Raw genomic sequence first — 27,523 nt, forward strand, 5'->3', positions numbered from 1 at the left:
CCCCTCCCTCCCAGTGCCTCCCTTGCGCCATGATCAGTTGTTCAGCAACATTCAGGAGGCACTGGGGGAAGGGGGCAGAGCAGAGGCAGGAAAGGGCAAGGCAGGGGTGGGGCTTTGGGGGAAGGGGTGAAGTTGGGGGGAAGTAGGGGTTGAGCACCCCAGGGGAAATGACAAAGTTGGCACCTGTGAGTGACAGATGTTAGTCCAGAGTTCTTGGCTCACAGCCCAGTGCACCTTCATCCAGTCTGAAGGGGATTTTGCTGGGGAGCATTCTCTGGCTCAGAGCGCCAGTCATCTCTTAATAGTTACCGAACCCTGAGCTTAGGGTGACCAGACAGCAAGTGTGAATAATCAGGACGGGGGTGGGGAGTAATAGGCACCTATATAAGACAAAGCCCTAAATATCGGGACTGTCCCTTTAAAATTGGGACACCTGGTCTCCCTACCTGAGCTGCCTCACTCCATATTTCAAAAATATGGTCTACTAACTTTTTACTATTTCAGCTGTTAGACCTTGGTTTGGTACCTTGCGCTACCTCTCAGGGAAAAGGCATTCCAGGAATATACATCTCCAGAAAAATACTGCCTGCCCTCTGTTTTTTCCCTATCTAAAAGTAAGTGACGTCTTTAAAGTCTTTGACAGCAACTCACTTTTGGGATGCTATATCTTGGGCACCCCTTGTCTAGATGGCCTTGAAATCCCCTTCTCCCCACCCCCAAAAAAGTCGACCCTGGTCCATGACCTGGCCTATCAAATTTCAAACCAATCTAATATGTATGTGGATTTCAGAGAAGATGCAAAATAGAGCTGTCAACAAAACCTTAGCTGCAGCTGCCATTGGTGAGGTATCTTAGCACCTCCCATGTATTCCAAACCAGAAATAACAATAAAATGTCTCTCACATTCTCACTCTCTCTTCCGACCTAGCTCCTCGGAGCTCGATTGTTTGTGGCAGGGAGGTTGTGGTTATATTTGTGTGTGTGAGTGTGTTGTTGATCTTTGTGTGTGTGAATGAAGGGTTGTGTGGTGGACCTAGGGGTGTGTGCGAGTGCACAGGTGTTTTGAGCCTGTGGGTGGGAGTGGGGTTTGTTGTTGTGTGTGTGTGCGTGTGCAGCTGTGGACGTGTGTGTCTGAGGGGGCGTGTGTAGAGGCCTCCCTGAGGCAAAGCCAAGCTAAGAGCTGAGTGTTTCAGTTAGTTCTGAGCACTGTGAGGCCCGTGGTCTCTTCTCTCTTGCAGGATCAGAGGGCAGGTCCTGTTCCTCTTGGGAAAGTTCTGTTTCCTGCGCTCACAAACTTATCTCTGCAGTGGACCCCAGCCAAGGGGAAGGGGGCAGGGCCTCTCAGCGGGTTACTATGGAAGGGGATGGGGGTGATCCAGGGAGTTTCACTGCTGTAGGCCCGTTGGATAAGGAGGTGTCAGATTTTTCTGACATACAATGGGCCCTCAGGACTGAGAGGTGAACAGGCCACTTAGCAGGTTCCAGCTTCTTCCCCTGCCATTTCCCAGGCCAAGCTCAGCCACAGGCAGCTGTTACATACATTCCACTCTTTCCCTTCCCCCTGAGCTGGATCCACCTTTCCCTGAGCACTCAGGGAGGATGGAGATGACTCCCTTGATTTGACTAGGGGAGGGGAGAGGGGACTGACTTGCTCATGTGGCACATCATCTGCCCATTGTTTCACAGCACCTGCTCCACAGCTCTTTGGCCTGAAGTGAGAGCCGCTGATTCTGGCTGGACAAAACTCAGCTGAGTCTGAGGCAGAACAAGGAGGGGCAGGGGAGGCACTGCATGGCGCTCCCCTCACTGTGACAGAGTGGCAGGGAGCCAGGGGCACTATATGGGGCTGAGCGCACCGGGTTAACAGCAGTAGGGGCCAGGGGCACTATATGGATCTAAGCTCGCCGGATTAACAGCAGCAGGGGCCAGGGGCACTATATGGGGCTGAGCGTGCTGGGTTAACAGCGTCAGGGGTCACCAGAACTGGACAGAGTAGTCTAGTATTGTTCTCACCAATTCTCATTTCAGAGGTAAAATCATTTCTCTACTCCTATTTGGGAGTGTCCTGCTTCATAACACAAGAACAAGGGAACATTCCAGGAAATTACTCCTCCATGAAAATACCGCCCCCCCTGACCCCCCACCACACACACACAGTCCAATTGCCTCTGTGCTGTTGAGGAGGATTAAAGCCTTGGGGAAGGAGAACATCAAGCTGGAGTGGAGAGAAACGATCCCATAGTTAGGACCATCCTTCCAGATAGTGTCATGGTATCCTCTTGTACTGAGAATGGGAATACCCCTTCGGTGGAGGGAATCCCAGTTATTAGAAAGAGCCAGGTAATAGTAATGGGGGATTCAATCATTGGAAATATTGATAGTGACGTTTGTGATGACTGGGAGAACTGCATGGTGAATTGCCTGCTGGATACAAAGGTTGCAGACTTCTCAAGGCATAGATAGCCATATGTGCACTGCTGGGGAGAAGCTGGTGACTGTGGTACATGTAGGTACCAGTAATATAGGAAAAGATAGGAGAGAAGTCCTGAAGGCCAAATTTAGGCTGCTAGGTAAGAGATTAAAGTCCAGGACCTCCATGGTAGCATTCTCTGAAAATCTTCCAGTTCCACGTGCAGGGCCAGACAGGTAGAACTGCAAGGTTTTAATGTGTGGACAAGACAATGGTGTTGGGAAGGGGGATTCAGGTTTCTTAGGAATGGGGGAACCTTTGGGGAAAGGATGAACCTATGCAGGAAGGATGGGTTCCACCTTTACCAAAATTTAACCAGATTTCTGGCATGTAAAATTAAAAAGGTCATAGAGGAGTTTTTCAACTAAGGGCTGGGAGAAAGCTGACAGGTGCAGAGGAGCACACGGTTCAGACAGACACAGCCTTTAGGGGAAGATTTAAAGGGAATAATCTATATCCTAGTAAAGAGGAGGGGATAGAAGTTGAAAAAGTATAGGTAGGAACTGAAGAGAAACAGCCAAATTTGGTGGAACAATGATAATCAATGAAACAGAATAATACCAGGGTACAAAATACATAGGAATGACAGAGTAGGTTGTGCTGGTGCATTATATGTGAAAGAAAGCATGTAACCAAATATCGTGAAAATTTTAAATGAATCAAACAGTATCAGAGAATCTCTATGAATAGAAATTCCATGCTTAAATAATAAAAGTAGAGCAGTAGGAATATACTACCTACCACTTGACCAGGATGGTGACAGTGACTGTGAAATACTCATGGAGATTACAAAGGCTACAAAAACAGAAAATCCAGTAATAATGGGGGATTTCAGCTATACCCATGAACTGGGAACATGTCACCTCAGGATGGGATCTAAAGATGCAATTTCTAGACAACGTCAGTGACTGCTTCTTGGAGCAGCTAGTCCTGGAACCCAAAAGGGAAGAGGCAATTCTTGATTTAGTCCTAAGTGGAGCACAGGATCTGGTCTAAGAGAAAAACACAGAATCATAGAATATCAGGGTTGGAAGGGACCTCAGGAGGTCATCTAGTCCAACCCCCTGCTCAAAGCAGGACCAATCCCCAACTAAATCATCCCAGCCAGGGCTTTGTCAAGCCTGATCTTAAAAACTTCTAAGGAAGGAGATTCTACCACCTCCCTAGGTGACACATTCCAGTGTTTCACCACCCTCCTAGTGAAAAAGTTTTTCCTAATATCCAACCTAAACCTCCCCCACTGCAACTTGAGACCATTACTCCTTGTTCTGTCATCTGCTACCACTGAAAACAGTCTAGATCCATCCTCTTTGGAACCCCCTTTCAGGTAGTTGAAAGCAGCTATCAAATCCCCCCTCATTCTTCTCTTCCACAGACTAAACAATCCCAGTTCCCTCAGCCTCTCCTCATAAGTCATGTGTTCCAGTCACCTAATCAATTTTGCTGCCCTCTGCTGGACGTTTTCCAATTTTTCCACATCCTTCTTGTAGTGTGGGGCCCAAAACTGGACACAGTACTCCAGATGAGGCCTCACCAATGTCGAATAGAGGGGAATAATCAGATCCCTTGATCTGCTGGCAATGCCCCGACATATACATCCCAAAATGCCATTGGCCTTCTTGGCAACAAGGGCACACTGTTGACTCATATCCAGCTTCTCATCCACTGTAACCCCTAGGTCCTTTTCTGCAGAACTGCTGTCTAGCCATTCGGTCCCTAGTCTGTAGCGGTGCATGGGATTCTTCCGTCCTAAGTGCAGGACTCCGCACTTGTCCTTGTTGAACCTCAGCAGATTTCTTTTTGCCCAATCCTCTAATTTGTCTAGGGCCCTCTGTATCCTATCCCTACCCTCCAGTGTATCTACCTCTCCTCCCAGTTTAGTGTCATCTGCAAACTTGCTGAGGGTGCAATCCACACCATCCTCCAGATCATTTATGAAGATATTGAACATGGTTAAACTGCTTGGTAATAGTGACCATAATGTAATTAATCCTTGCAAGGGAGGAAATTCCAAAGAAATCCACCACAGTAGTATTTAACTTCAAAAAGGGGAACTACACAAACTTGAGGAAGCTAGTAAACAGAAATTAAAAGGAACAGTCACAAGGGTGAAATCCTTTCAAGCTGCATGGAAACTATTTAAAAACATCATAATAGAGGCTCAAACTAAATGTGTACCTCAAATAAAAAACAAACACACAGTAAGAGGACCAAAAAAATGCCGCCATGGCTAAACAGCAGAGTGTTTGAGGCAAAAAGGTATCCCTGGAAAACAGGAAGTTAAATCCTACTGAGAAAAATAGAAAGGAGCAAAAACTTTGGCAAGTTAAGAGTAAAAGTATAATTACGCAGGCCAAAAAATAATTTGAAGAGCAACTAGCAAAAGACAAAAATGATCAGCAATTTTTTTTTTTTTTACAGCACATCAGAAGCAGGAAACCTGCCTAACAATCAGTGGGGCCACTGGATGATCGAGGTGCTAAAGAAGCACTGAAGGAAGACAAGGCCATTGCAGAGAAGCTAACACGATTCTTTGCATTAGTTTTCACTGCAGAGGATGTGAGGGAGATTCCCACACTTGAGCCATTCTTTTTAGGTGACAAATCTAAGGAACTGTCCCAGATTCAGGTGTCAATAGAGGAGGTTTTGGAACTTGTTGCCAGGATATGTTGTGAAGACCAAAAGTATAACTGGGTTCAAAAAAGAATTAGGTAAGTCCATGGAAGTTTGCTCTGCTGATAAATTGTATAGTCAGTTGCTTGACCACATTTTGGTTCATTATAAAATTTACTCCAGAGGCCAAATAACCAGTGTCAGTCGGGTTTATTAATATGGCACAGGAAAACAATTCTGTATGGTTTCAGTGTCTGACGAGCTGTCCTGTGCAGTGATGTTACTTTCACCTTATGCAGAAGGTTTGCTCTCCAAAGTTACACTTCTAAAGCCATCTTTTCATACCCTACATGTTTACCAGTAAAAGGTACCGTATATGTGATTTTAAACTAGAGTCAACCAATTAGCTTTTTATCTTGTTTTTCTGGTACCATAGTGTACCTCTTATCTTTGTTCTGGGTACATGCATTCCAGATACTAAGAGGCATGAAGACACTTCCTAGGCCAGTACCAATATAAACAGATTTGTGAGAGTAACTCCCTTTCTGTTGCTATAAGGAAACAACTGTATGTCGAGATACTGACAATTTCCCTATCTACTGAAGCCAAAACTTGCCTCAGCTAATATTAGGTGTTATGGGATACTTAGCATATGTGAACAGGATTATAACAAAGGTACAGGCTAATTCATGCTATATAACTGCTATATTGACACTTAATGCTTAAAATATATGTAAACTAGCCACCATTTCAAAAAGGGATTGGACAGTTATATGACTAACAAGAATACCCAGATTTGTCATAGAATCATAGACTATCAGGGTTGGAAGGGACCACAGGAGGTCATCTAGTCCAACCCCCTGCTCAAAGCAGGACCGATCCCCAACTAAATCATCCCAGCCAGTTCATGCTAACAAGTTTTGGAGGAGTTATTAAACCTCATGCTTCTTGCCTTAAACCAATCTCTAACTCTGTGGGATTAGGAGGTGCCCTAAAGCGAGTAGGGAAAGCATCCTGTGTCTGCCTAGTGCAAGATTCCTGGCACTTTACTGCCACTGCTGGGGACAGGGTACGTGGACCACGGGTCTGATGCCGCCTGGCATTACTATGTGCTCAGCCTGGCTTCCCCGCCTTGCCCCTTTCCCCTCAGGCTGTGTTCATGGCAGGTAATTTTTAATTTTCTGTGGCAGCTGCCCAATTTCCCCACGTTCTGCTGTGCTAGGCAGGCCCATGCCTGCCCTGCTGCTGCGCTTTCCGGATGGCTGCCTACCTGCAAGTGGATTCGGAGGCACGAGGCTGCAGGGAACGTTGTGCAGCTGGAGCAGCAGCAGAGCTGAACTTGGAAGCATTTGTTCTTGTTTATTTTCCAATGCCTCCAGATGTAGGCAATAATGTTGCCTGTCTCTTGCCCCACTCCCTGTTCGCACGCTGCTCTGCGTCATGGCTGCCTCTCTCTTAATGCTCCTTCTACCCATGAGGGGATATTTCTGACCTGCTTCCGAACAGCTTAGAGAACAGGAGTAAAACACGGTGCAGCCTGTGTGCAGCCGTCAGTGTGTGAATACGCTGTCCGTGCTGCAGAGAACATGAGCAGGCCAGCAGCAAACACAGCTGCAGAATAGGATACAGATAAGGTCTTGTGCAGCTGGGAGAAGGACGTGCTGGAGATAGGGGCCACTCCCGCTTGTCATTTCCTCTTTAATCCCTGACCAAGTCCTTTTAGACAGATGTGAAGGTGCTCAGTGGGACAGCCACCGAGTCTGCGGCTACAGAGTCCCCTACTTACCCTGCCTGGATTGCTGCTGCTGCTCCATTGACTTGCAGGCAGGGACAAGGAGTGATGTTCTCCCAGTGAGACCCAGAGAAAAAGCTCCCTGGTAATTGTTCTCTTGCTCTCATGCTCTTCTCCCCACCCCTTCCTGCTCTCTCTCAGAGTTGCCTTTTTCTTTTCCAAGGGCCCCCTAATGCGTGCTCTGTCCCCATGGCCAGGTGGTATCTAACTCTCCCCAGACTGCTGCGTTCACTGTGTGGGGCCACATTTGAGCCATGGCATTCTTCCAACTTCGTCCCTGCAGTGCCACTTCCTCTCCTTGCCAAGGCTGCCCCAGCACAGGGACTGCAGCTTAGCCCACAGAGGCCAAACTCTGTGATTGTAACGGAGTCTTTACACTGGCTGGCATTTCCTCCTGGGCTATTTCCTCATCTAGGGAGGAGGTGCAGTGGGACTAGGAGGCCCCATGGCTGGCAGACCTTTGCAGCATTTCAGTTCACTTGTAAACAGCTGGGCAGGAAACAAGGCTGTTGCCACCAGAGCCAGAGTGCAAAGATGTTTGGCTCTCGGAGGGACAGGACACATAGAGATGCTTGGAGGGGTCGGTCTGACTGGGCAGCTGGGAGAGGGGCCAGGCTCTTGTCCCCATTTGGTGGGGAAAGGAGAAGGATCCTCCTTGTTCAATTGGGGGACGGATAACTTTGTTTGGTGGGGTTGGGGGAGCATCAGCCTCCCGCCCTGGTTCACTGGGCCCTAAGGGTCACTGTCCTACACCTACCAGCGCCATCTCTTATTCACTCTCCCATCACCCCAGTCTTTGCCCACCATTTGGCTGACCTTCAGCCTTGACAAGACACAGTATGACTTTCCTCCACCCCCTCCTCATCTGTTACCCTGTCTCCTCCGCCAGTGACTCTGATGACACCTGCCTATGGTCCCCCTCCAGCTTTTGGTTTTCAGCCAAAGGATCTCAATTTTTTGAGTTTTCAACAAGTTCCATGTTCCAGTCAGCTCTACCAATCACTATTTTTTCCTCTGAATGGCCAGTATAGTCTCATTTTGGGATCTAATTCTGCACTTTCTTGAAGACATCCTTGGAAAACTGTTAATTTCCATTTCTGCAGGTTTAGTTAACATGATGATAAAAATGCAAGAAGCAGAGATAGTGCTGTCTACCCTCGGGCTTTCCTGAGCTTCAGCTGAATTGATGATGGTACTTTCCATAAGAGCTCCTTTTCTAGTGTGGCGTTATAAATTACATTCCCTTCTCCATTGGTTTCACTGACAGAGACTTGAGCAGTTTTCTACCTATGTTAATTTCTGAAACATTTCACTATCTTGCCTGTTGATAGGGTTGCCAACTTCGTAATATTTAAAAAATGGACATTCCAGCAGAAGTGCCTGAACCTCCCCCGTCCCGCTTCTTCCCCCCTGAGGCCCCACCCCTTCCCTCTCTTCTCCCTGAGGCCCTGCCTCTGCCCCACCTCTTTCCCCAAGGCACTGCCCCCATTCTCTTCTTTTTTCCCCTCCTCCCATCACTTGCTGCTTTCCCCCACCCCCCCCGAGCCTGGGTCAGGAGGGACTCACCTGCAGAGCTGGGGCTGGGAGCTGCAGCTGCCCGATGCAGGTAGGAGACAGCCCCGGCTGAGTAGGGGCTGGCGTGGGTGATGATCCGGCGCCTCCCCCACCTGCAGTAACCGCACTTGTCAGTAGTACTGACAAGACACTGTGAGGTCCCCTTTTCAACTGGATTTTCTGGTTGAAAACCTGGCACCTGGCCACCCTACCTGTTGAAGGAGCCAATGTGCAAATTTACCTACGTATGGATGTTTGTTGTGCTAGGTGGCTTTGTTTGGCTGATACAGGGTGACACAAAAATGCAAATGAGTAAAAATATTTCAAAGGAGCTGTTTTAAGGTAAAAATTGCAAGCATTTAGAGCCAGAATTACAAAGGTGTTTAGGCACCGAAAGAAGCAGATAGGTGCCTAGTGGGATTTTCAAAAGCATCTAAATGAGTTAGGTGCCTAACTCCCATTGACTTTCCCTGGCCTGTTTGTTCAGTCAGTCTTCTATTGTGCCTTGTTTTGAAGTTGTAGGTGCTGGGAGGCAGGGACTGAGGTTTACTGTACATTTGTATAGTGCCTCATCCAATAAATGGCTGAGGCCTTAGAGCACCGCACGAATATTAATAGTGGCATGTTTATTAAGAGCAAATCTCCCTAATGTATTGTCAGTGCAGTTCCACTGGGGAGTGTCATGGAGAGGCTGCAGTGGAGGTAAAACTCGTGCAGTTTTCTCACAGTATCTAATTCAACTTCTCTGACCTAGAGTATGGCTAAAAACTCGTGAGTGACGGAACTTCTATTGTCACCTTGATCACAGAGCTCCTCTGGTCGCAGATTCCTGGTTTGCTTTGCGTACCTATGACTGCAGTTTTCTTTGCTGAGCGTGTTTCAAAGCTAAGATTGATTGCATGGTGGTTGGTTTTGCTTGCTAGGCTCATTATTTATTAGTGAATTCATTACAACATTGGCTAAAATTTTACTGAACTGTTGAGTTTTGACATTAAAACCAATTAAGTAGTGAAGTATAAGAACAAACTAGCTGTAGCAGTGCTAGGTAATTTGTATTGAGTACCTGACCTATTTAGTGTTAGTTTTACTATTAATTTGTTTAGAAATGTCCATTATAGAATAATTTGGGAATTATTATCAATTGTGTTTATGAAAGTAGTGCCGATGGGCGACCTCAGAACGGGGTCCCATTGTGCTATCATCATTCTCACCCTCATGGCAAATCCCAAATGGGACAGAGTATCCTTGCAGATCAAGCACCCCGCACATCAATCTCTGTGCTTTACAAATAGAGAGTATTAAACGATCTCTGCCCCGAAGAGCCTACAGTCTAAATAGACCAGACAGACAGGACAGGGAAATGGGTAGAACACACCAGCAGAGGGATGGTAGCAAATGGCATGGTAGTGCCATGATTTTTTTGTGGGGGGTGTTACTTAGGAGGGGGTCAGCTATATGGAAAGAAGATTGAAGGGAAGGAGGGTGAGAGGGACAGGTGTGGATTGGTGGAGCTGAGGTGGAGAGGAGGGTTGAAGCAAACAGCCAATCAGCACAGGACCCAGAAAATCCAGTCAAAACCAAGGTACTAAGACAATAGTGCTAAGGATCAGAAATCCAGACTCTAACTCAGAATATTTCATTACTTCATCTTGTGTCTACCTTACTTACGGAATGGACATGCTCTTTACCAATCCTCAGAAACTGAATTCTTTCCCTCTGCCTTCTACCCCATCCCACCACTGCACATACCATTTGAATCAGGGCCACACCCACACCATGGGGGGGGGGAGAGTTTGGAGAGCTCAGTTTGTAAAAACAGGATTTACATAGGGTGACTATATTTCCCAAAGGGAAAACGGGACACCACATGGGGCTAGCCCAAGCCTCCCTCCCTCCTTGTGCGCGGCTGGCGTCGCTGCTCTCTTGACTTCCTGCTACTGACTTCCTGCCCCTTCCGAGCCCCGCTCCACGCAACTGAGCAAACGGGACAAATGCACACTTTTGCACAAAACATCAGGACGGCCGGGACAGGGCTTAAAAAAGGGACTGACCCGGCCAAAATGAGACATATGGTCACCCTAGATTTACAGCTTTGCAAACATGCTGAACTGAACAGACCTGAAGCCATATTCAGGGTTTCCCAGGAGAGCTTGGGTGCTGTCTGCATTTATGCTCTAGGCTCCTCCTAGTCTCCAGCAGTCACCCAAACACACCACACACAGGGCACCTGGCTCAAAAACTGCAGTTACTACCATTACATACGGCATGGTAAAGTACAGTCAGCATTAGATTCAATCCATTACCACTGGGCAGTACAGTTACCTGGCAAATCAGCATCAAATGGGGGGAGTGGAGAGAAACATTCACCTTGGCTCTGAGTGTGTTGGCATCAAACAGCTCCATCAACTGCACCTCAGACACGCCCGCAACTTCACCCTAACACTCTTAGAAAGAGAACCCCCATACAGTTAACTTTGTGATTCCCCAGATGTAAGGCAGGAGCAGGAACCATTTCATTATGCAAGAGAAGCATATTGCATCCAAGTCAGGTCTACCTCTGGCTCCATGAAAATCTCCCTCTCTAGGATGCTGACGTCTGGTTATGGACCATGGCCTGAAGATGCACACAAGCCTCACATCCAGCACTACTGTCGTTACCACTGGCCATAGCATACTCCTCTTAACTCTCTCAGCCAGCCAGAGAGACAGATAAGGGCAGCGCCAGGTCTCTGCTAACAGAAAGTGCAAAAGCGTATGGGACACAGTGACACAGCATGGCAGACTAGTGGTGAGATCCAAGGCCCAGCACCTCCAGGCAGTGCGATCTGCGCTTCACCCCCCACTCAAGGCCTGACAGGGAACCATGCTGTGGTGGGCCGGAGCTCTCTGGGCTCTCCCTGTAGCATTGAGTTCCTGGTGAAACATGGCAAGACAGTCTGAGATTCTCTGGCTGGAGCCTTAGTGATGGAGCTTGTCCCCTCCCTCACATGCTTGCTCACAGGGAGCCATCCAAACCCAAAGCTTGTGAGATGGGGAAGAAACAGTGAAACTGAGCTGACAGGGCCCTATGCCTGTGCAGGGAAGCCTCCATTTCCAGGCATCTCTAGGAACCTGTGCACTCCCCTCTGCCCAATAGGATCTCTCCGGACCATTCGCTTTTAATGACTTTCACTTCCTGGCTTGTCCCATGGCCTTTCCCTGGTTACTCATAGACATCTGATCTAACTGGTTCTGCTACTTCTGGCAAAGTCCTAAAGGTGACATTATCCGGCATAAGTTCCATAGACTCACTTTCATGGAAATAAATATTCAGTGTTGCCAACTCTTGTGATTTTGTCCTGAGTCTCATGGTAATTATTGTTTCCTTAAAGTCCCGGCTCCTGGAGTGAAGTGGGATATGCAATGATTTCCGCCTTCAGTCTTATAGAAAAAGTTACTTTCCAGCCCTCATGGATGTAGAGAAAGCTTCAAAATGTGACCGCAGTGCACCCGACAGGCTCAAAAAGGCACATAAAAAGAACACCATATTATTTGTACATAATCTCCATGATTTTAAAGCCAGTATCATGATTTTTGGTAGACCTAATGATTTTTGGACATTTGCAGTTGGCAATATAAGTGTCTCCAACAGGTCTGTGTGACATGGTTCCTCAAACTCCCTGCATGCACAGAGTTTGCTGGATCTCAGCTGTAGTGATGAAGGGCTAATAAAGTTAGTGTTACAGTGAGACATCTACCAATCAGAACTATCCAGGGAATAATTAGGAACTCTCAACTATTCGAAAAGCAGAGTACTCCTCATAGAAGGAAGTGGGGGAGAATGAATTCACTCCCCAAGCTTGCTTAAGCCATATTTAACCTGTGTGATATCTAGGCCTGAAGAAAGTAGAGGAGTAACTGGAGTAAGGCCAGCTGGAGGCGAACTTCCCTGGAGGCAGAGAACTGGGCAGAATTCCTCAGTGCTTACTGTCCCTACGTGCAGTTTTGTTGTCTTGTCTTTTAATTTGTTTTGTGGTGAATGACTCATGATTTACTCTCATGATAGCGAAACAAAACCGCTTGTGAATAAATCATTTACCAAGAGGTGGCTTAGATGTTTCTGGCTTCCACAAACGAAATGGAAAGATGGCAAAAAGCAAATGTATGCTCTGCCCTGGCAAAGAGCTTGGGGGGAACCAGCAGGCTGAGTGAGAGGGTGACACATAATGGAGACTCTCTCTCCCACCATTCATTGGCCTGTGGGGTCTGTGTCTACAAGGTCATCACAATTGGCACTAACTGTCCCCTTTTGTGGCAGCCTGAGCTTAGGCCAAGAAATGACAAGGGGGTTGAGAATTAAATACCCTCTCCCCATGGAGGTGCTTCCTCCAGGTGCATGGTCTGGGAAGGGGGAAGAAACGATTGTTGCTCGGTGGGTGAAGGGGTCAGATGAGGAGGGGTAGCCCCTTGCCACCCGCTACTTGGGCCAAGGTTCTCTTGGCTGATCTGCCCAGTCTCCTCGCTCTCCCTCCCTCTGGGGCCTGTCTTCCCTTCTAGGGTTCTGCTCCTCACCCTGCTGCTTCCAGTGGGGCTGGAGCCAGGTTCCCCTGCCCCCCCCCCCCCCGGCTGCTGCTCCTGCCATTCGTCCCGGGACAGCCCCGTCAGTTCGCCTGCTCCCCTGCACATGCTGCAGCTGCTGCTCCTCCCACAGGGGCGCCCCTCAGCAGTTCTCCACTCCCGCAGTGGTCCCAGCCAGGATGCTCCCCAGCCCTTCAGGCATGTCTGCCGCCCCTGCGCTGAACAGGGGTCCAGGGCTCCCACAGGGGGACCAGGCCGAGGATGGAGATGGCCAGCTGAGGCCAGCACTCGGGCTCCTGGTGCCGTTAGGCCCCGTGGGGTGGGCGGGAGCCGAGCTGGGGAAGGCGGGGGAGGCTGGCAGCACGGCAGTGCCCGCAGGTGGGAGCTGGCTGGGCTGCAGGGACAGGCGGACAGCGGCCCAGGCAGTCTCCCTGCAACCTCCGTCTGTGCCACCCCACCAGGCTCTCCTGTGGCACTCAGCAGGCCCTGGCTGCGGGCCCTTCACAGGAGAGCTTCAGCAAAGTGCAGGAGCTCCCCGCCGCGCCTGGCTGCTGGCTCTGCACTGCCCGGCGAGCTCTCTGGTTTCCTGTGTGTGCCACTGGAAACCACTGGCCACTAAATGGCGCAGCCGGGCAGCATTTTCCTTGGCCCCGCTGCCTCCCAAACTGCCTTCCCGCAGGTGCGCATGTGCTAGGGCCTGGGGGCGAGCGACCTGCAGTCTGCCTGGGGAGCAGCCAGCGCAGCACCTGGCTGGGGATCAGGGGGCGGGCGACCTGCAGTCTGCCTGGGGAGCAGCCGGCGCAGCCCCTGGCTGGGGACAGGGGGCGAGTGGCCTGCAGTCCATTCCTGCCATAGTACCTAGGGATAGGTTAGTCCTCACCCCCGGACGGGAGCAAACGGGTATTCGTGTAGCGTGGCTGCTGCAATCTCATCCCAGAGGTGGTTGCATTTCAGTGGTGGGTGAAGGAGTCCCAACAGCCTGGGAATCCTACTGGGTGAAAGGTGATCACTTGAATTCGATGTACTGTACAAGTGACGCCTGTCAGAGCTCAATAAGAGCCACCCTCTGATGGCTACCTACTAGCTGGGGAATGATGTCCTGTCTCCATTTGTCATTCCTGTCCATTCCTAATCCACTGGCAGGATGCTGTGTAGGCCAATGCTGGCTCTGTCTCTCCCACAGTAAGGTGAGGATTTTCCTAGTTGCTTTTTGCTGGGACATCTTTTCAGTTCCTGAGAATTTGTTATTTAGCACTCCCCCAATTTTTGTGTCATCTGCAAACCTTATCAGTGATCACTTTATGTTTTCTTCCAGGTCATTGATAAAAATGTTAAATAGCGTAGGGCCAAGAACCGATCCCTGCGAGACCCCACTAGACTTGATTGCCAGTTTACAATTACATTTTGAGACTTATAAGTTAGCCAGTTTTTAATCCATTTAATGTGTGCCAGGTTAGTTTTATATCATTCTAATCTATTAATCAAAGTGTCCAGTGTCATGTGGTACCAAGTCAAATGCCTTACAGAAGTCTAAGTGTATTACATCAACATTATTACCTTTATAAACTAAAGTTGTAATCTTATAAAAAAAAGATATAAGGTTAGTTTGACAGGATCTGTTTTCCATAATCCCATGTTCATTGGCATTAATTATATTATGCTCTTTTAATTGTTAATATTAATTGAATCCCATACCAGTTGCTCCATTAGTTTGTCCAGGATCGATGACAGACTGACAGGCCTGTAATTACCTGGATTATCCCGTTTACCCTTTTAAAATATTTGCACAACTTTAGCTTTCTTCCAGTCTTCTGGAACCTGCTGAGTGTTCCCAGCCTTATAGAAAATCCACTTTAACAGTCCAGAGAATTCCTTGGTCAGCTCTTAAAAAATTCTTGGATATAAATTTTCTGGACCTACTCATTTAAAAATTTAAAAAGCTCTATTTTTGCAGCCCCTGTTTAACTTCCTCCTGAGTTACTGCTGGAAAGGAACATGGATCACTGCGGGGAGGTCTCTGGATAGTTCAGGGCAGGGATCTGGGCAGTGTAACTTGTTACTGTGTTTCGTTTGATCGTCCCAGTGATTCATATGTTGGTGTTTTAGGTTCTGGTCTAATGTTATGAGTAACGTCCCAAGCTATTTGCAGTACACAACGACAATTTTATTGATCCTACAAAATTCAGGACCTGTGCTACATATTTCTGAGTACCATCTCCTGGCACCTTATCTGTCAGCTAACAAGCTTGCACAGCTCCAGCATTTATAAGCTTCTCTCTGTTTGTATGTCCAACAGCTTCTGTTTGTGTGTGTGTGTGCACACATGTGGGTTCCTACACCTAGACGTTTCTCCCTTTCAGTGTGTGGAGTATGTTTGCTTGTGTATGTCCTGCATTTTCTTTCTTTGCGTGTGTGTATGGTTGTATCTAGTCAAGGAAGAGTGGATTTAAGCCTGGGACTCAGGTGATCTGGACACAATTGGTAGTTCTACCAGAGATTTCCTGTGTGACCTTGGGTGCGTTGCACGGAGTTCAGTTTTCAGGTGCTCAGTATCTACAACTGGAGCCAAGTTTTCAAAACAGCGCAGCACCCAGCATGCTCAGCTCTTCTGAAAACCTGGCCATTTACTTCGGTCTCTAAATGGGCGGTGAGCTCTTTTGAAAAACTGGCCCTGATGGTGGGTGCTGAGCTCTTTGCAAACTATGGTACTTAATCTCTCTGGGCCACAGTTCCCTATCTGTATGATGGGGATAATAGCATTTCCCTACTCACAGGGTGTTGTGAGGACAAGTTCAGTAATGTCCATTGGGTGCTCAGAGTGATGGGCGCTATAATATTACCTAGATTGATACGCAGCCCCTGAGAGGGTGCACCTCTAACAGCTTCTTTCTCTCAAAATCCATAGTTCTTAAGGCCAGAAGGGACTATTAGACCATCTAGCCTGAGCTTAACAGCCATAGAATTTCATCCTGTTGCCTCTGTATTGAGCCCGAATACTTGTGTGTGGCTAAAGCATCTTCCTGAAAGAGATGGAGAATCCACCACTGCCCTTGGTGAATTGTTCCAGTGGTTAATCACCCACACTGCTAAACATGTGTGCCTTCTTTCTAGTTTGAATTTGTCTGGTTTTAACTTCCAGCCATTGGTTCTTGTTCTGCCTTGCTCTGCTAGATAAAAGAACCTGATATTTTCTACACAGGGAGGTATTTATGCACCACGATCAAGTCACCTCTTGCTCTTTTGTCCATTTATTTTCGCACTGTCTTTGTGTTTTTTAGAGAAGACACTTTGAATGGTTTATGAGAAGAAAGCAAGATGGATGGAAGTCAGTCCAGCACTGAGTCTCCCACAGCTCCCAAGAAGATCTCTCTGCTTTCCTCTCCCATGCGGGCAGTCATCCGTCTGCGACGAAAAGTCCAGTTCCTGAAGAAAAACCGCCTGCATCTGAACCTTCCCAGAGAACAATCTCCAGAGCTGGTCCAAACTAGGCTTCTTCAAAGGCAGATTTCCTTGACCCAAACGAACCTGTATAACCCTTCGATGTCCCTCTTTAATCAAGCCACCTTTGCCAATTCTCAATACTTCACCTTTGACACTTCTGTGGACCAGTCAGCTCTGAATAAATACAAACGGAAGAAGAGCCGCAGGAAGTCCAGGGTGGTGTTGTATCCAGAAAGCTCCAAAAAGTACCTTCCAGCAGAGCAAAAGAGTAAAGCAAAGCGCTGCCTTCTCTTGCTCATTGGCATCATCTGCTTCCAAATACTAAATGCTATTGAGAATCTGGATGACAACCTTCAGAAGTATGACCTAGATGGGCTGGAGAAAACCATGCACCGGGAAGTATTTGGGCAGAAGGTGGCCGTGGACAGGATTATGGAATTGTTGAACGAATACCTGGCCACCCACATACACAACAAGCCATTAGTGATCTCCTTCAATGGCCCACCTGGGGTTGGAAAGAGCCATGTTGGATGGCTGCTGGCTAAACACTTCCGTTCAGTCATGGACAATGACTTTGTGCTTCAGTACTTTGTGATGCACCACTGTCCAAACAAGGAGGCTACTCCTGCTTGCCAATTGGATTTGTCTGAGAAGATTTCTGAGATGGTCACCAGAGCAGAAATAGAAGAGAAGATACCATTGTTTATTCTGGATGAGGTTGAGCTCATGTCTCCAGTTCTGTTGGATACACTCAGCAGATTCTTCCAACCAAACCAAACCAACGAGTTCCTCAATGCCATCTACATTCTAATAAGCAACATAGGGGGCAATGAAATCACGACGTTTGTCCTCCAGAATGTTTCCACTGACCTTCTGCACCAGCAAAGAAAAAGAGAAGAACTGCTGTATGTTATCCAGCCTATTCTGATCCACTTCCACCCTCTTTGGAAGTCTGCTGACATCATCCCATTTGGTCTGTTGGAGAAGAGTCATGTCATAAACTGCTTCTTGGAGGAGATGATGCGGGAAGGGCTATATCCCGATCAGAGCCATATTGAGAATTTAGCTAGCCAGCTCAGCTATTACACTACAGCAGGCAGGGAGTACGCCATAACTGGCTGCAAGCAGGTCGGAGCCAAAGTCAATCTACTGTAGCAGCAACCATAAATAAGAGGCCGAATCCTGTTCTCAGCACTTTGCACTCAGTGGAGATAGCCTGGCTGAACACTGGCATGACTGACAGCAGATTTTGGCCCAAGATGCATTTCCTCAAGAGGACAGATATGAAGCTATCCCAGTGACCACCTTATAAGAGGGTTCCAGGAGGCAGAACAGCAGCTGTCACTGCTTCAAAGATGAGCTCTGTTCTCCTATTGATTTATCGGACTTGAGTCACTGAACTCCCACTGTCCTGCAAATAATCCCCTGTTGACTAAGGCCAGGATATCTCTCTGAGGCCGGGTCTGAGCCCAGGCACAAGCCAAACCCCCTTGTGTCCACACTGCAAATGTGCTAGCCTAGGGCTCCAGACCCAAGGTCCTAGGACCCTGCAGGGCTGGAGGATCCGAGCCCTATTGCTTTCTTGTGTGCACGCGACCCCGACTTGAGTTAGGTCTGGAAGTCCTCTGGATGTATCCCAGAGTTCCCGGCGGCAGAGGAGCAGCGCTGCAAGCAGCCAGTGCAGCAGCTGGAAGCACTATTACTGCCTGGCAGAGCGCGCTCCCTGTTCCTGCTCCTCTCACAGTAGCTGCTCCGGCTCCTCCTCACTACTGCGCGGAGTTTGCCCGGAGCAGGGAGCAAAGCTGGCAGGTGGGAGGTGGCTCCCGGGGGTCATCCCTCTGCTGGCCGGGCTGAGCCAGAAGCTCTGCCGCTCGCCCTCTGTGCAGGGCGGAGCTTGGTTCTTCTCTGCTCTCTGTGCCCTGCTCCTGGGCCCACCCTGCCCTCCCTGGGGCTGCATGTGCAGGGGCACCCGGGCAGTGTGCACTGTCAGGGTGGTGAGTAGGAGCCAGCCCCCAAAACTTCCCCACAGCCTCCTGGGAATCCCTTATCCCTGCCTCCCGGGGTGCGGCAGGAGCTATGCTTCACCCCAAGCCTCGGCCATGCACTTCACCGCTCTGCAGCCAGCAGCAGCCAGGCTGGGTGTGTGTGTGTGTGGGCAGTGAAGGAGTGTTTTTCCTCTGATACCTTCATTTTAGCTCAAACTTCTGTGCCCTGCAGTGTGGATGCCAGTGCCCTAGGTTTGAGCACGGGTCAGAAAATCCTTAACCTGGGGTTAAAATGCAATGTAGACACTCAAGCCCAGGGTTCCCTGACACAGGTCAGCTGACTCGAGGCCCACTAACCCAAGGCTTACATTGTTGTGTAGACAGCCTCCAGTCATATTGTAACCTCTTTGGTGTCCCTCCTACACACGTGCCCAGGAGTTTATTCATCGGTGATGTGTCAACAAGTCTAGGAGATGAGAATAAATCCCCCAGTATATGTACACGGCAGGAGCGATTTAATGTCGGGGAGATGGGGAGACCTTTGGGGTGACAGTCTCATCAGCACACTTAGCTGGGTCTCACTTGTCTTCAAACTCAGAATCTGCAATCTGTTTGCCTTTCCGGGGTCTGGCTGGACCTGGGATAAAGGCTAACTGGCTTAAGATCAGTCTAGCCAAGCTAGAGATGATGCTGGCATGTAGGGGAAACATTTGGAATAGCTGATGCAGACTGTGACTGTTACCCACTGATCTTTGGTGTCAGAATTATGCATTCTTGGGTTCTTTTTCTCCCCTGCTGCTCTTGGATTCCCCAGCAACAGCAGTCTCCTGGAATATGTGCTACCATCTCTGGTTGCCTTAAAAGTTGTAGCCCTTTATACCTGATGCAGACTGTGCCTATGTCACTTCCAGGCTGTATTCCTGCAACACACTTTTCTTGGGACTACCCTTGAAGACTACTTGGAAGCATCAGCTAGTGGAGAATGCAGCTGCCTGCTTGTTAAGGTCTTCCTCATGTGGCCTTTGGTATAAACTCTGCTGCTTGTTTGTTTCTGCGTACAATTCACAGCACTGATTATCTAGAGAGCCCGTAAATGGGAATTCACAGATGCAAGGTAATGCGCATTTTGAACTGTTGATGCACATTGCTGGGTTCAAAAACTACTCCAGAACAAGTGTTGGGCATCATGTGAACAGCTCTGTGAAACCTGTCCTCACTGTGCAGCAGCCGTCAAAAACAAAAATATTAAATTGCAGGAGGCATAGGAGAGGAAACAGCAATGAAAAGTATTATAATGCCATTGTTCTGGAGTGACAGTACCTCTCTACTGTTAACGGTTGCCACCAGCAGCCCTGTTTTAGTCCTGCTGTAACCCTAGGTTGGAAATCTGATACAAGCAAAGTTTGAAGGAAATGTATACACTTGCCTTGGAGTTCCAGGTCTTTATAATATTCCCCCGATTGGAAATATTGTCTGTTGTCTAACCTTTCTGCATCTCCGTCTAGCTCAAAATCAGTTTGTTGCCTTCACACTTCCTGTACAGTTAACTCTCCTTGAACATTTCTGTGCTGTGGAAGAATTGATGAAAATAGCATGTAATTAAGCAAAGGTGTTGGTGATATTTTTTGTATAGGCCCAATCCTGTTTGCATTGATTTCATTAGAATTATGTGAATAATGGATTTTTTTTTACTGGGCATTCTGAAATATAAATCAAAATTTGGTTTGGAGCTGTTTTTTTTTTTTAATTTTTTTTAATATTCTAAAAATAAAATGGAAGTCAATTTCAAAAAGAAAAGTCCTTTTGAATCAAATCCCCCAAATATTTCATTTGGAAAATGTCGAAACAATGTTTTGATTTTTCTTTTGGAGAAGGGCATCAACTGAAACAAAATGCATCTATTTTCTGCATCTATCAGAAAAAAAAAAGGTTTCAGACCAAAAATCTTTCCCAGCTGTACATTTTAATGGAAGTTCTGGGTCCGATCCTGTCCCTTTGATTTCAACAAGAGGGATTTTTTCTCCTTGACACCAGTGAATGAGCATGAGGCATGGTGTGTGTCTGTTGTCCGGAAGCTGAACTGAAGAGGCTGGCTCTACCTAAGTGCCGAACGCGAGTGCTTCTTTTAGCTCAAGTGTTGGGGTTCATGAGGAGCTTGTCTCCTCTCCGTGGTGAAAGACGCAGCCCAACCACCACTCACTCACTGGCACTCAAAAATCATTCTGCAAGGTTTTGAATTTTTAGGGCTCACTCTCCGGCAGCTGTTCTGAAAATCTGGAGCAAGCACAGTGGGAACTTTCTGAGATCCAGCCGTAATAATGACTCCCTTTCAAGAAAAAAAGCCGGGGTTTGTGTCTGTCTCCATCAGCCCTGACATGACAACAGGCTATTGCTGCCTGTAGGAGGCACCCCCAACACATTGCTCTCTCTGCCACCTCGCTCCATGTCTGTTTTGCCCCATGGCTTCCCCCTGCTGCCTCCTGATGCTCCCCCAGAGCTCACCCCTCCTGCCCACTACTATACCCCTATTGGCTCATGCCCCTCCCCCCAGCCCCTCCCCCCAGCTGCTTCAGCCTTCCCTCCACTGGTACCCGGCCCCCTTCCCTGCTCCCGCTACCCAACTCCACTGTGTCACTCCTTGATAGATCTGCCTGCTACATTTGCCACCTCAGTGCCTGGCCCTTGCTACCCTTGCAGTGCTTGGACTGCTGCCCCGATCCCACACAGCACTCTCAGCCACACTGCGACCTTCTCATATTTCCTGGTCCTTCCCCGCCCTCCGCCCATCTCCACTGCTGCCCCTGACAGCCCCAAACCCCATTACTGCTCCCTCTGATTCCCTCACCTGCCATTGCTTCTCCTCCACTGATATCCCTGCTGCCTCAGTTTCCCCACTGCTCTGCTCCAGCCACCATTGCCACCCCAGCCTGTGGCCTCGGCACCCCCGCAGCTGGCATTCTTACCGTTACACACTCCATTGGGACAACTCCACTCCCTGACCGCTCTTCTCTGTCTCCTCCACCTACATCTAGCACACCACCCCATCATCCTTCCTGCTGCTGTAACCCTGGACCCTCTTCTCCTCTGGGCTCTGAGACGTAGCTGTCCAGCCAGGCCTGCATGCAGAATGCAGTGCAGCCAAGGTTCACATTGTAGATGGAGCGTCATTTGGTGTTTTTAATTTGAATCATGGATTTCTTTGTCTTTGTGCAGTTAAGCCCAGATCCTGGGTTTTTCAGTGTGAATGCCCTGACCAGTATACAATTTGTCTCTTCCCTGCCTCACTTTCCTATTAGGTGTTTAGAGGGAGAGCATGAGTGGCTGGAGCACTGTGAATCAGGCAACCTCTGTTCTCGTTTAGGTTCTACACAGGGGAAGGCAAACTACAGCCTACAGGCTGTATCCAGCCTGTCAGACATTTTAATCCAGCCCTCGAGCTCCTGCCGGGGAGCAGGGTCGGGGGCTTGCCCTACTCCATGTTTGCCATGCCTCTGCATGGCTCCCAGAAGCAGTGGCATGCCCCTGCTCTGGCTCCTATGCGTAGGGGCAGCCAGGGAGCTCTGCACACTCCTCTGCCCCAATAACTGCCCCTGCAGCTCCCTTTGCCTGGGAGCTGCAGGGGCGATGCCTGGAGACGGGGCAGCATGCAGAACTGCCTGGTCACGCCTCCAAGTCGGAGCCGGAGGCGGGACATGCCGCTGCTTCCAGGAGCTGCTTGAGGTAAGCGCCTCCCAGAGCCTGCAACCTGACCCCCTCCTGCGCCCCAATCCTCTGCCCTAACACTGATCCCCCTCCCACCCTCCAAACCCCTCGGTCCCAGCTCAGGGCACCCTCCTGCCCCTCAACCCCACATGCCTCCCCCCCCTCCCCAGCTGGAGCCCCCACCTCCTCCCGTATCCCAACCCCCAATTTCGTGAGCATTCATGGTCCACCATACAATTTCCACACCCAGATGTGGCCCTCAGGCCAAAAAGTTTGCCCACCCCTGTTCTACCATGAACTCGTTGTGTGACCTTGAGTAAGTCACTGCCTGTCTCGGAGCCTCGGCTTCTCTTCTGTAAAATGGGGATAATGGTACAGACGCAGCTCGAGGCATTCATGTTTGTAAATCACATTGTGGTTCCCAGATGGAAGGCTCTATAGGAGGGCAGAGCCTTTAGTCACCACGAGTAAAGTACTACAGGAGAGCCTCAGAGTTACAAACACCAGAGTTACGAACGGAATGGTCGGCCGCACACCTCATTTGCAACAAGGCCCTGGTCTACACTAGGACTTTAGGTCGAATTTAGCAGCGTTAAATCGATGTAAACCTGCACCCGTCCACACAATGAAGCCCTTTATTTCGACTTAAAGGGCTCTTAAAATCGATTTCCTTACTCCACCCCTGACAAGTGGATTAGCGCTTAAATCGATGTTTCCGGCTCGAATTTGGGGTACTGTGGACACAATTCGATGGTATTGGCCCCCGGGAGCTATCCCAGAGTGCTCCATTATGACCGCTCTGGACAGCACTCTCAACTCAGATGCACTGGCCAGGTAGACAGGAAAAGAACCGCGAACTTTTGAATCTCATTTCCTGTTTGGCCAGCGTGGCAAGCTGCAGGTGACCATGCAGAGCTCATCAGCACAGGTGACCATGATGGAGTCCCAGAATCGCAAAAGAGCTCCAGCATGGACCGAACGGGAGGTACGGGATCTGATCGCTGTTTGGGGAGAGGAATCCGTGCTATCAGAACTCCGTTCCAGTTTTCGAAATGCCAAAACCTTTGTGAAAATCTCCCAGGGCATGAAGGACAGAGGCCATAACAGGGACCCGAAGCAGTGCCGCGTGAAACTGAAGGAGCTGAGGCAAGCCTACCAGAAAACCAGAGAGGCGAACAGCCGCTCTGGGTCAGAGCCCCAAACATGCCGCTTCTATGATGAGCTGCATGCCATTTTAGGGGGTTCAGCCACCACTACCCCTGCCGTGTTGTTTGACTCCTTCAATGGAGATGGAGGCAATATGGAAGCAGGTTTTGGGGACGAAGAAGATGATGAGGAGGAGGAGGTTGTAGATAGCTCACAGCAAGCAAGCGGAGAAACCGGTTTTCCCGACAGCCAGGAACTGTTTCTCACCCTAGACCTGGAGCCAGTACCCCCCGAACTCACCCAAGGCTGCCTCCTGGACCCAGCAGGTGGAGAAGGGACCTCTGGTGAGTGTACCTTTTAAATACTATACATGGTTTAAAAGCAAGCATGTGAAAGGATTACTTTGCCCTGGCATTTGCGGTTCTCCTAGATGTAGTCCTAAAGCCTTTGCAAAAGGTTTCTGGGGAGGGCAGCCTTATTGCGTCCTTCATGGTAGGACACTTTACCACTCCAGGCCAGTAACACGTACTCGGGAATCATTGTAGAACAAAGCATTGCAGTGTATGTTTGCTGGCATTCAAACAACATCCGTTCTTTATCTCTCTGTGTTATCCTCAGGAGAGTGAGATATAATTCATGGTCACCTGGTTGAAATAGAGTGCTTTTCTTCAGGGGACACTCAGAGGAGCCCATTCCTGCTGGGCTGTTTGCCTGTGGCTAAACAGAAATGTTCCCCGCTGTTAGCCACAGGGAGGGGGGAAGGTTGAGGGGGTAGTCACGCGGTGGGAGGAGGCAAAATGCGACCTTGTAACGAAAGCACATGTGCTATGTATGTAATGTTAACAGCAAGGTTTGCCCTGAAAGAGTGTAGCCACTGTTTTATAAAATGTGTCTTTTTAAATACCGCTGTCCCTTTTTTTTTCTCCACCAGCTGCATGTGTTTCAATGATCACAGGATCTTCTCCTTCCCAGAGGCTAGTGAAGCTTAGAAAGAAAAAAAAACGCACTCGCGATGAAATGTTCTCCGAGCTCATGCTGTCCTCCCACACTGACAGAGCACAGACGAATGCGTGGAGGCAAATAATGTCAGAGTGCAGGAAAGCACAAAATGACCGGGAGGAGAGGTGGCGGGCTGAAGAGAGTAAGTGGCGGGCTGAAGACAGGGCTGAAGCTCAAATGTGGCGGCAGCGTGATGAGAGGAGGCAGGATTCAATGCTGAGGCTGCTGCAGGACCAAACCAGTATGCTCCAGTGTATGGTTGAGCTGCAGCAAAGGCAGCTCGAGCACAGACTGCCACTGCTGCCCCTCTGTAACCAACCGCCCTCCTCCCCAAGTTCCATAGCCTCCACACCCAGGCGCCCAAGAACGCGGTGGGGGGGCCTCCGGCCAACCAGCCACTCCACCACAGAGGATTGCCCAAAAAAAAGAAGGCTGTCATTCAATAAATTTTAAAGTTGTAAACTTTTAAAGTGCTGTGCTTAAAGTGCTGTGTGGCATTTTCCTTCCCTCCTCCACCACCCCTCCTGGGATACCTTGGTAGTCATCCCCCTATTTGTGTGATGAATGAATAAAGAATGCATGAATGTGAAGCAACAATGACTTTATTGCCTCTGCAAGCGGTGATTGAAGGGAGGAGGGGCAGGTGGTTAGCTTACAGGGAAGTAGAGTGAACCAAGGGGCGGGGGGTTTCATCAAGGAGAAACAAACAGAACTTTCACACCGTAGCCTGGCCAGTCATGAAACTGGTTTTCAAAGCTTCTCTGATGCGTACCGCGCCCTCCTGTGCTCTTCTAACCGCCCTGGTGTCTGGCTGCGCGTAACCAGCAGCCAGGCGATTTGCCTCAACCTCCCACCCCGCCATAAACGTCTCCCCCTTACTCTCACAGATATTGTGGAGCACACAGCAAGCAGTAATAACAGTGGGAATATTGGTTTCGCTGAGGTCTAACCGAGTCAGTAAACTGCGCCAGCGCGCCTTTAAACGTCCAAATGCACATTCTACCACCATTCTGCACTTGCTCAGCCTGTAGTTGAACAGTTCCTGACTACTGTCCAGGCTGCCTGTGTACGGCTTCATGAGCCATGGCATTAAGGGGTAGGCTGGGTCCCCAAAGATACATATAGGCATTTCAACATCCCCAACAGTTATTTTCTGGTCTGGGAATAAAATCCCTTCCTGCAGCTTTTGAAACAGACCAGAGTTCCTGAAGATGCGAGCATCATGCACCTTTCCCGGCCATCCCACGTTAATGTTGGTGAAACGTCCCTTGTGATCCACCAGAGCTTGCAGCACTATCGAAAAGTACCCCTTGCGGTTTATGTACTCGGCGGCTTGGTGCTCCGGTGCCAAGATAGGGATATGGGTTCCATCTATAGCCCCACCACAGTTAGGGAATCCCATTGCAGCAAAGCCATCCACTATGACCTGCACATTTCCCAGGGTCACTACCCTTGATATCAGCAGATCTTTGATTGCGTGAGCTACTTGCATCACAGCAGCCCCCACAGTAGATTTGCCCACTCCAAATTGATTCCCAACTGACCGGTAGCTGTCTGGCGTTGCAAGCTTCCACAGGGCTATCGCCACTCGCTTCTCAACTGTGAGGGCTGCTCTCATCTTGGTATTCATGCGCCTCAGGGCAGGGGAAAGCAAGTCACAAAGTTCCATGAAAGTGCCCTTACGCATGCGAAAGTTTCGCAGCCACTGGGAATCGTCCCAGACCTGCAACACTATGCGGTCCCACCAGTCTGTGCTTGTTTCCCGAGCCCAGAATCGGCGTTCCACAGCATGAACCTGCCCCATTAGCACCATGATGCATGCATTGGCAGGGCCCATGCTTTCAGAGAAATCTGTGTCCATGTCCTGATCACTCACGTGACCGCGCTGACGTCGCCTCCTTGCCCGGTATCGCTTTGCCAGGTTCTGGTGCTGCATATACTGCTGGATAATGCGTGTGGTGTTTAATGTGCTCCTAATTGCCAAAGTGAGCTGAGCGGCCTCCATGCTTGCCTTGGTATGGCGTCCGCACAGAAAAAAGGCGCGGAACGATTGTCTGCCGTTGCTCTGACGGAGGGAGGGGCGACTGACGACACGGCTTACAGGGTTGGCTTCAGGGAGCTAAAATCAACAAAGGGGGTGCCTGTACATCAAGGAGTATTTCAGGCAGGACTTCATGGAGGGTTCCAATAAGAAATGGTGCACCTAAGTTATTGTTCTTATTGGAACAAGGAGGTTAGCCTGGCCTCTGATTGATACATGGCTAGATTTACCTCGCTGCACTTTCTCTGTGAGTGACTGCAGTGTGACCTAGAGGAATGAGTCCCCTAGACAGGGGAGGAGGCAAATGAGTACAAAACAAATCTGGTCTATTTCTTGTTTTGACCCACTCCATCTATCTTTTACATCTTTGGCTGGCAGCAGACGGTGCAGAAGGACTGCATGCCATCCACATCTCATGGCTGCTCGGCAGAAGATGGTACAGTACGACTGCTAGCCATCCCCATCTCTTGCCTGCCTGGCAGAAGATGGTACAATACGACTGCTAGCAATCCTCATCTCTTGCCTGCCTGGCAGAAGATGGTACAGTACGACTGCTAGCAGTCCGTATCGCCTGCCCGCTCACCATAAGACGGTTCAATAGGACTGACTGCAGGACTAAAGAGAATGACCTGGTCAAGTCACTCCAAATTTAGTCCCTGCGCCCATGTCTGCCCAGGCGCTCCCAGCCAACGTGGCCAGGAGCACCTCGGACACGACGAGGACGACTACCAATCGTATTGCACCGTCTGCTGCCAGAAGGCAATGGGTTGCTGCTACTGTGTAGCAATGCCGTACCGCGTCTGCCAGCACCCAGGAGACATAGGGTGACGGTTACCTGAGCGGGCTCCATGCTTGCAGTGGTATGGTGTCTGCACAGGTAACTCAGGAAAAAAGGCGCGAAATGATTGTCTGCCCTTGCTTTCACGGAGGGAGGGAGGGAACGGGGGCCTGACGATATGTACCCAGAACCACCCGCGACAATGTTTTAGCCCCATCAGGCATTGGGATCTCAACCCAGAATTCCAATGGGCAGCGGAGACTGCGGGAACTGTGGGATAGCTACCCACAGTGCAACGCTCCGGAAGTCGACTCTAGCCTCGGTACTGTGGAAGCGCTCCGCCGAGTTAATGCACTTAATGCACTTAGAGCATTTTCTGTGGGGACACACACACTCGAATATATAAAACCGATTTCTAAAAAACCGACTTCTATAAATTCGACCT

General features: G+C 49.2%; 1 protein-coding gene across 4 annotated transcripts in view; it reads left to right on the forward strand.

Moving 5' to 3' along the window:
- TOR4A (torsin family 4 member A) overlaps positions 1 to 20,141 on the forward strand; it is a 96,524-nt gene extending 76,383 nt beyond the window's left edge. For 3 of the 4 annotated variants that reach the window (XM_048822431.2, XM_048822433.2, XM_048822432.2), the window contains 2 exons: positions 4,892 to 5,181; positions 16,265 to 20,141. In XM_048822431.2, coding sequence (XP_048678388.1) covers positions 16,302 to 17,582 — 1,281 coding nt within the window. In that variant the 5' untranslated portion in view covers positions 4,892 to 5,181; positions 16,265 to 16,301 and the 3' untranslated portion in view covers positions 17,583 to 20,141. The remainder of the gene's footprint in view (positions 1 to 4,891; positions 5,182 to 16,264) is intronic. The other variant, XM_048822435.2, reaches the window with a different exon arrangement.
- Positions 20,142 to 27,523: the final 7,382 nt, after the last annotated feature.

Source organism: Caretta caretta, chromosome 16 (genome assembly GCF_965140235.1).
Source record: "Caretta caretta isolate rCarCar2 chromosome 16, rCarCar1.hap1, whole genome shotgun sequence".
Taxonomy (NCBI): Eukaryota; Metazoa; Chordata; order Testudines; family Cheloniidae; genus Caretta; species Caretta caretta.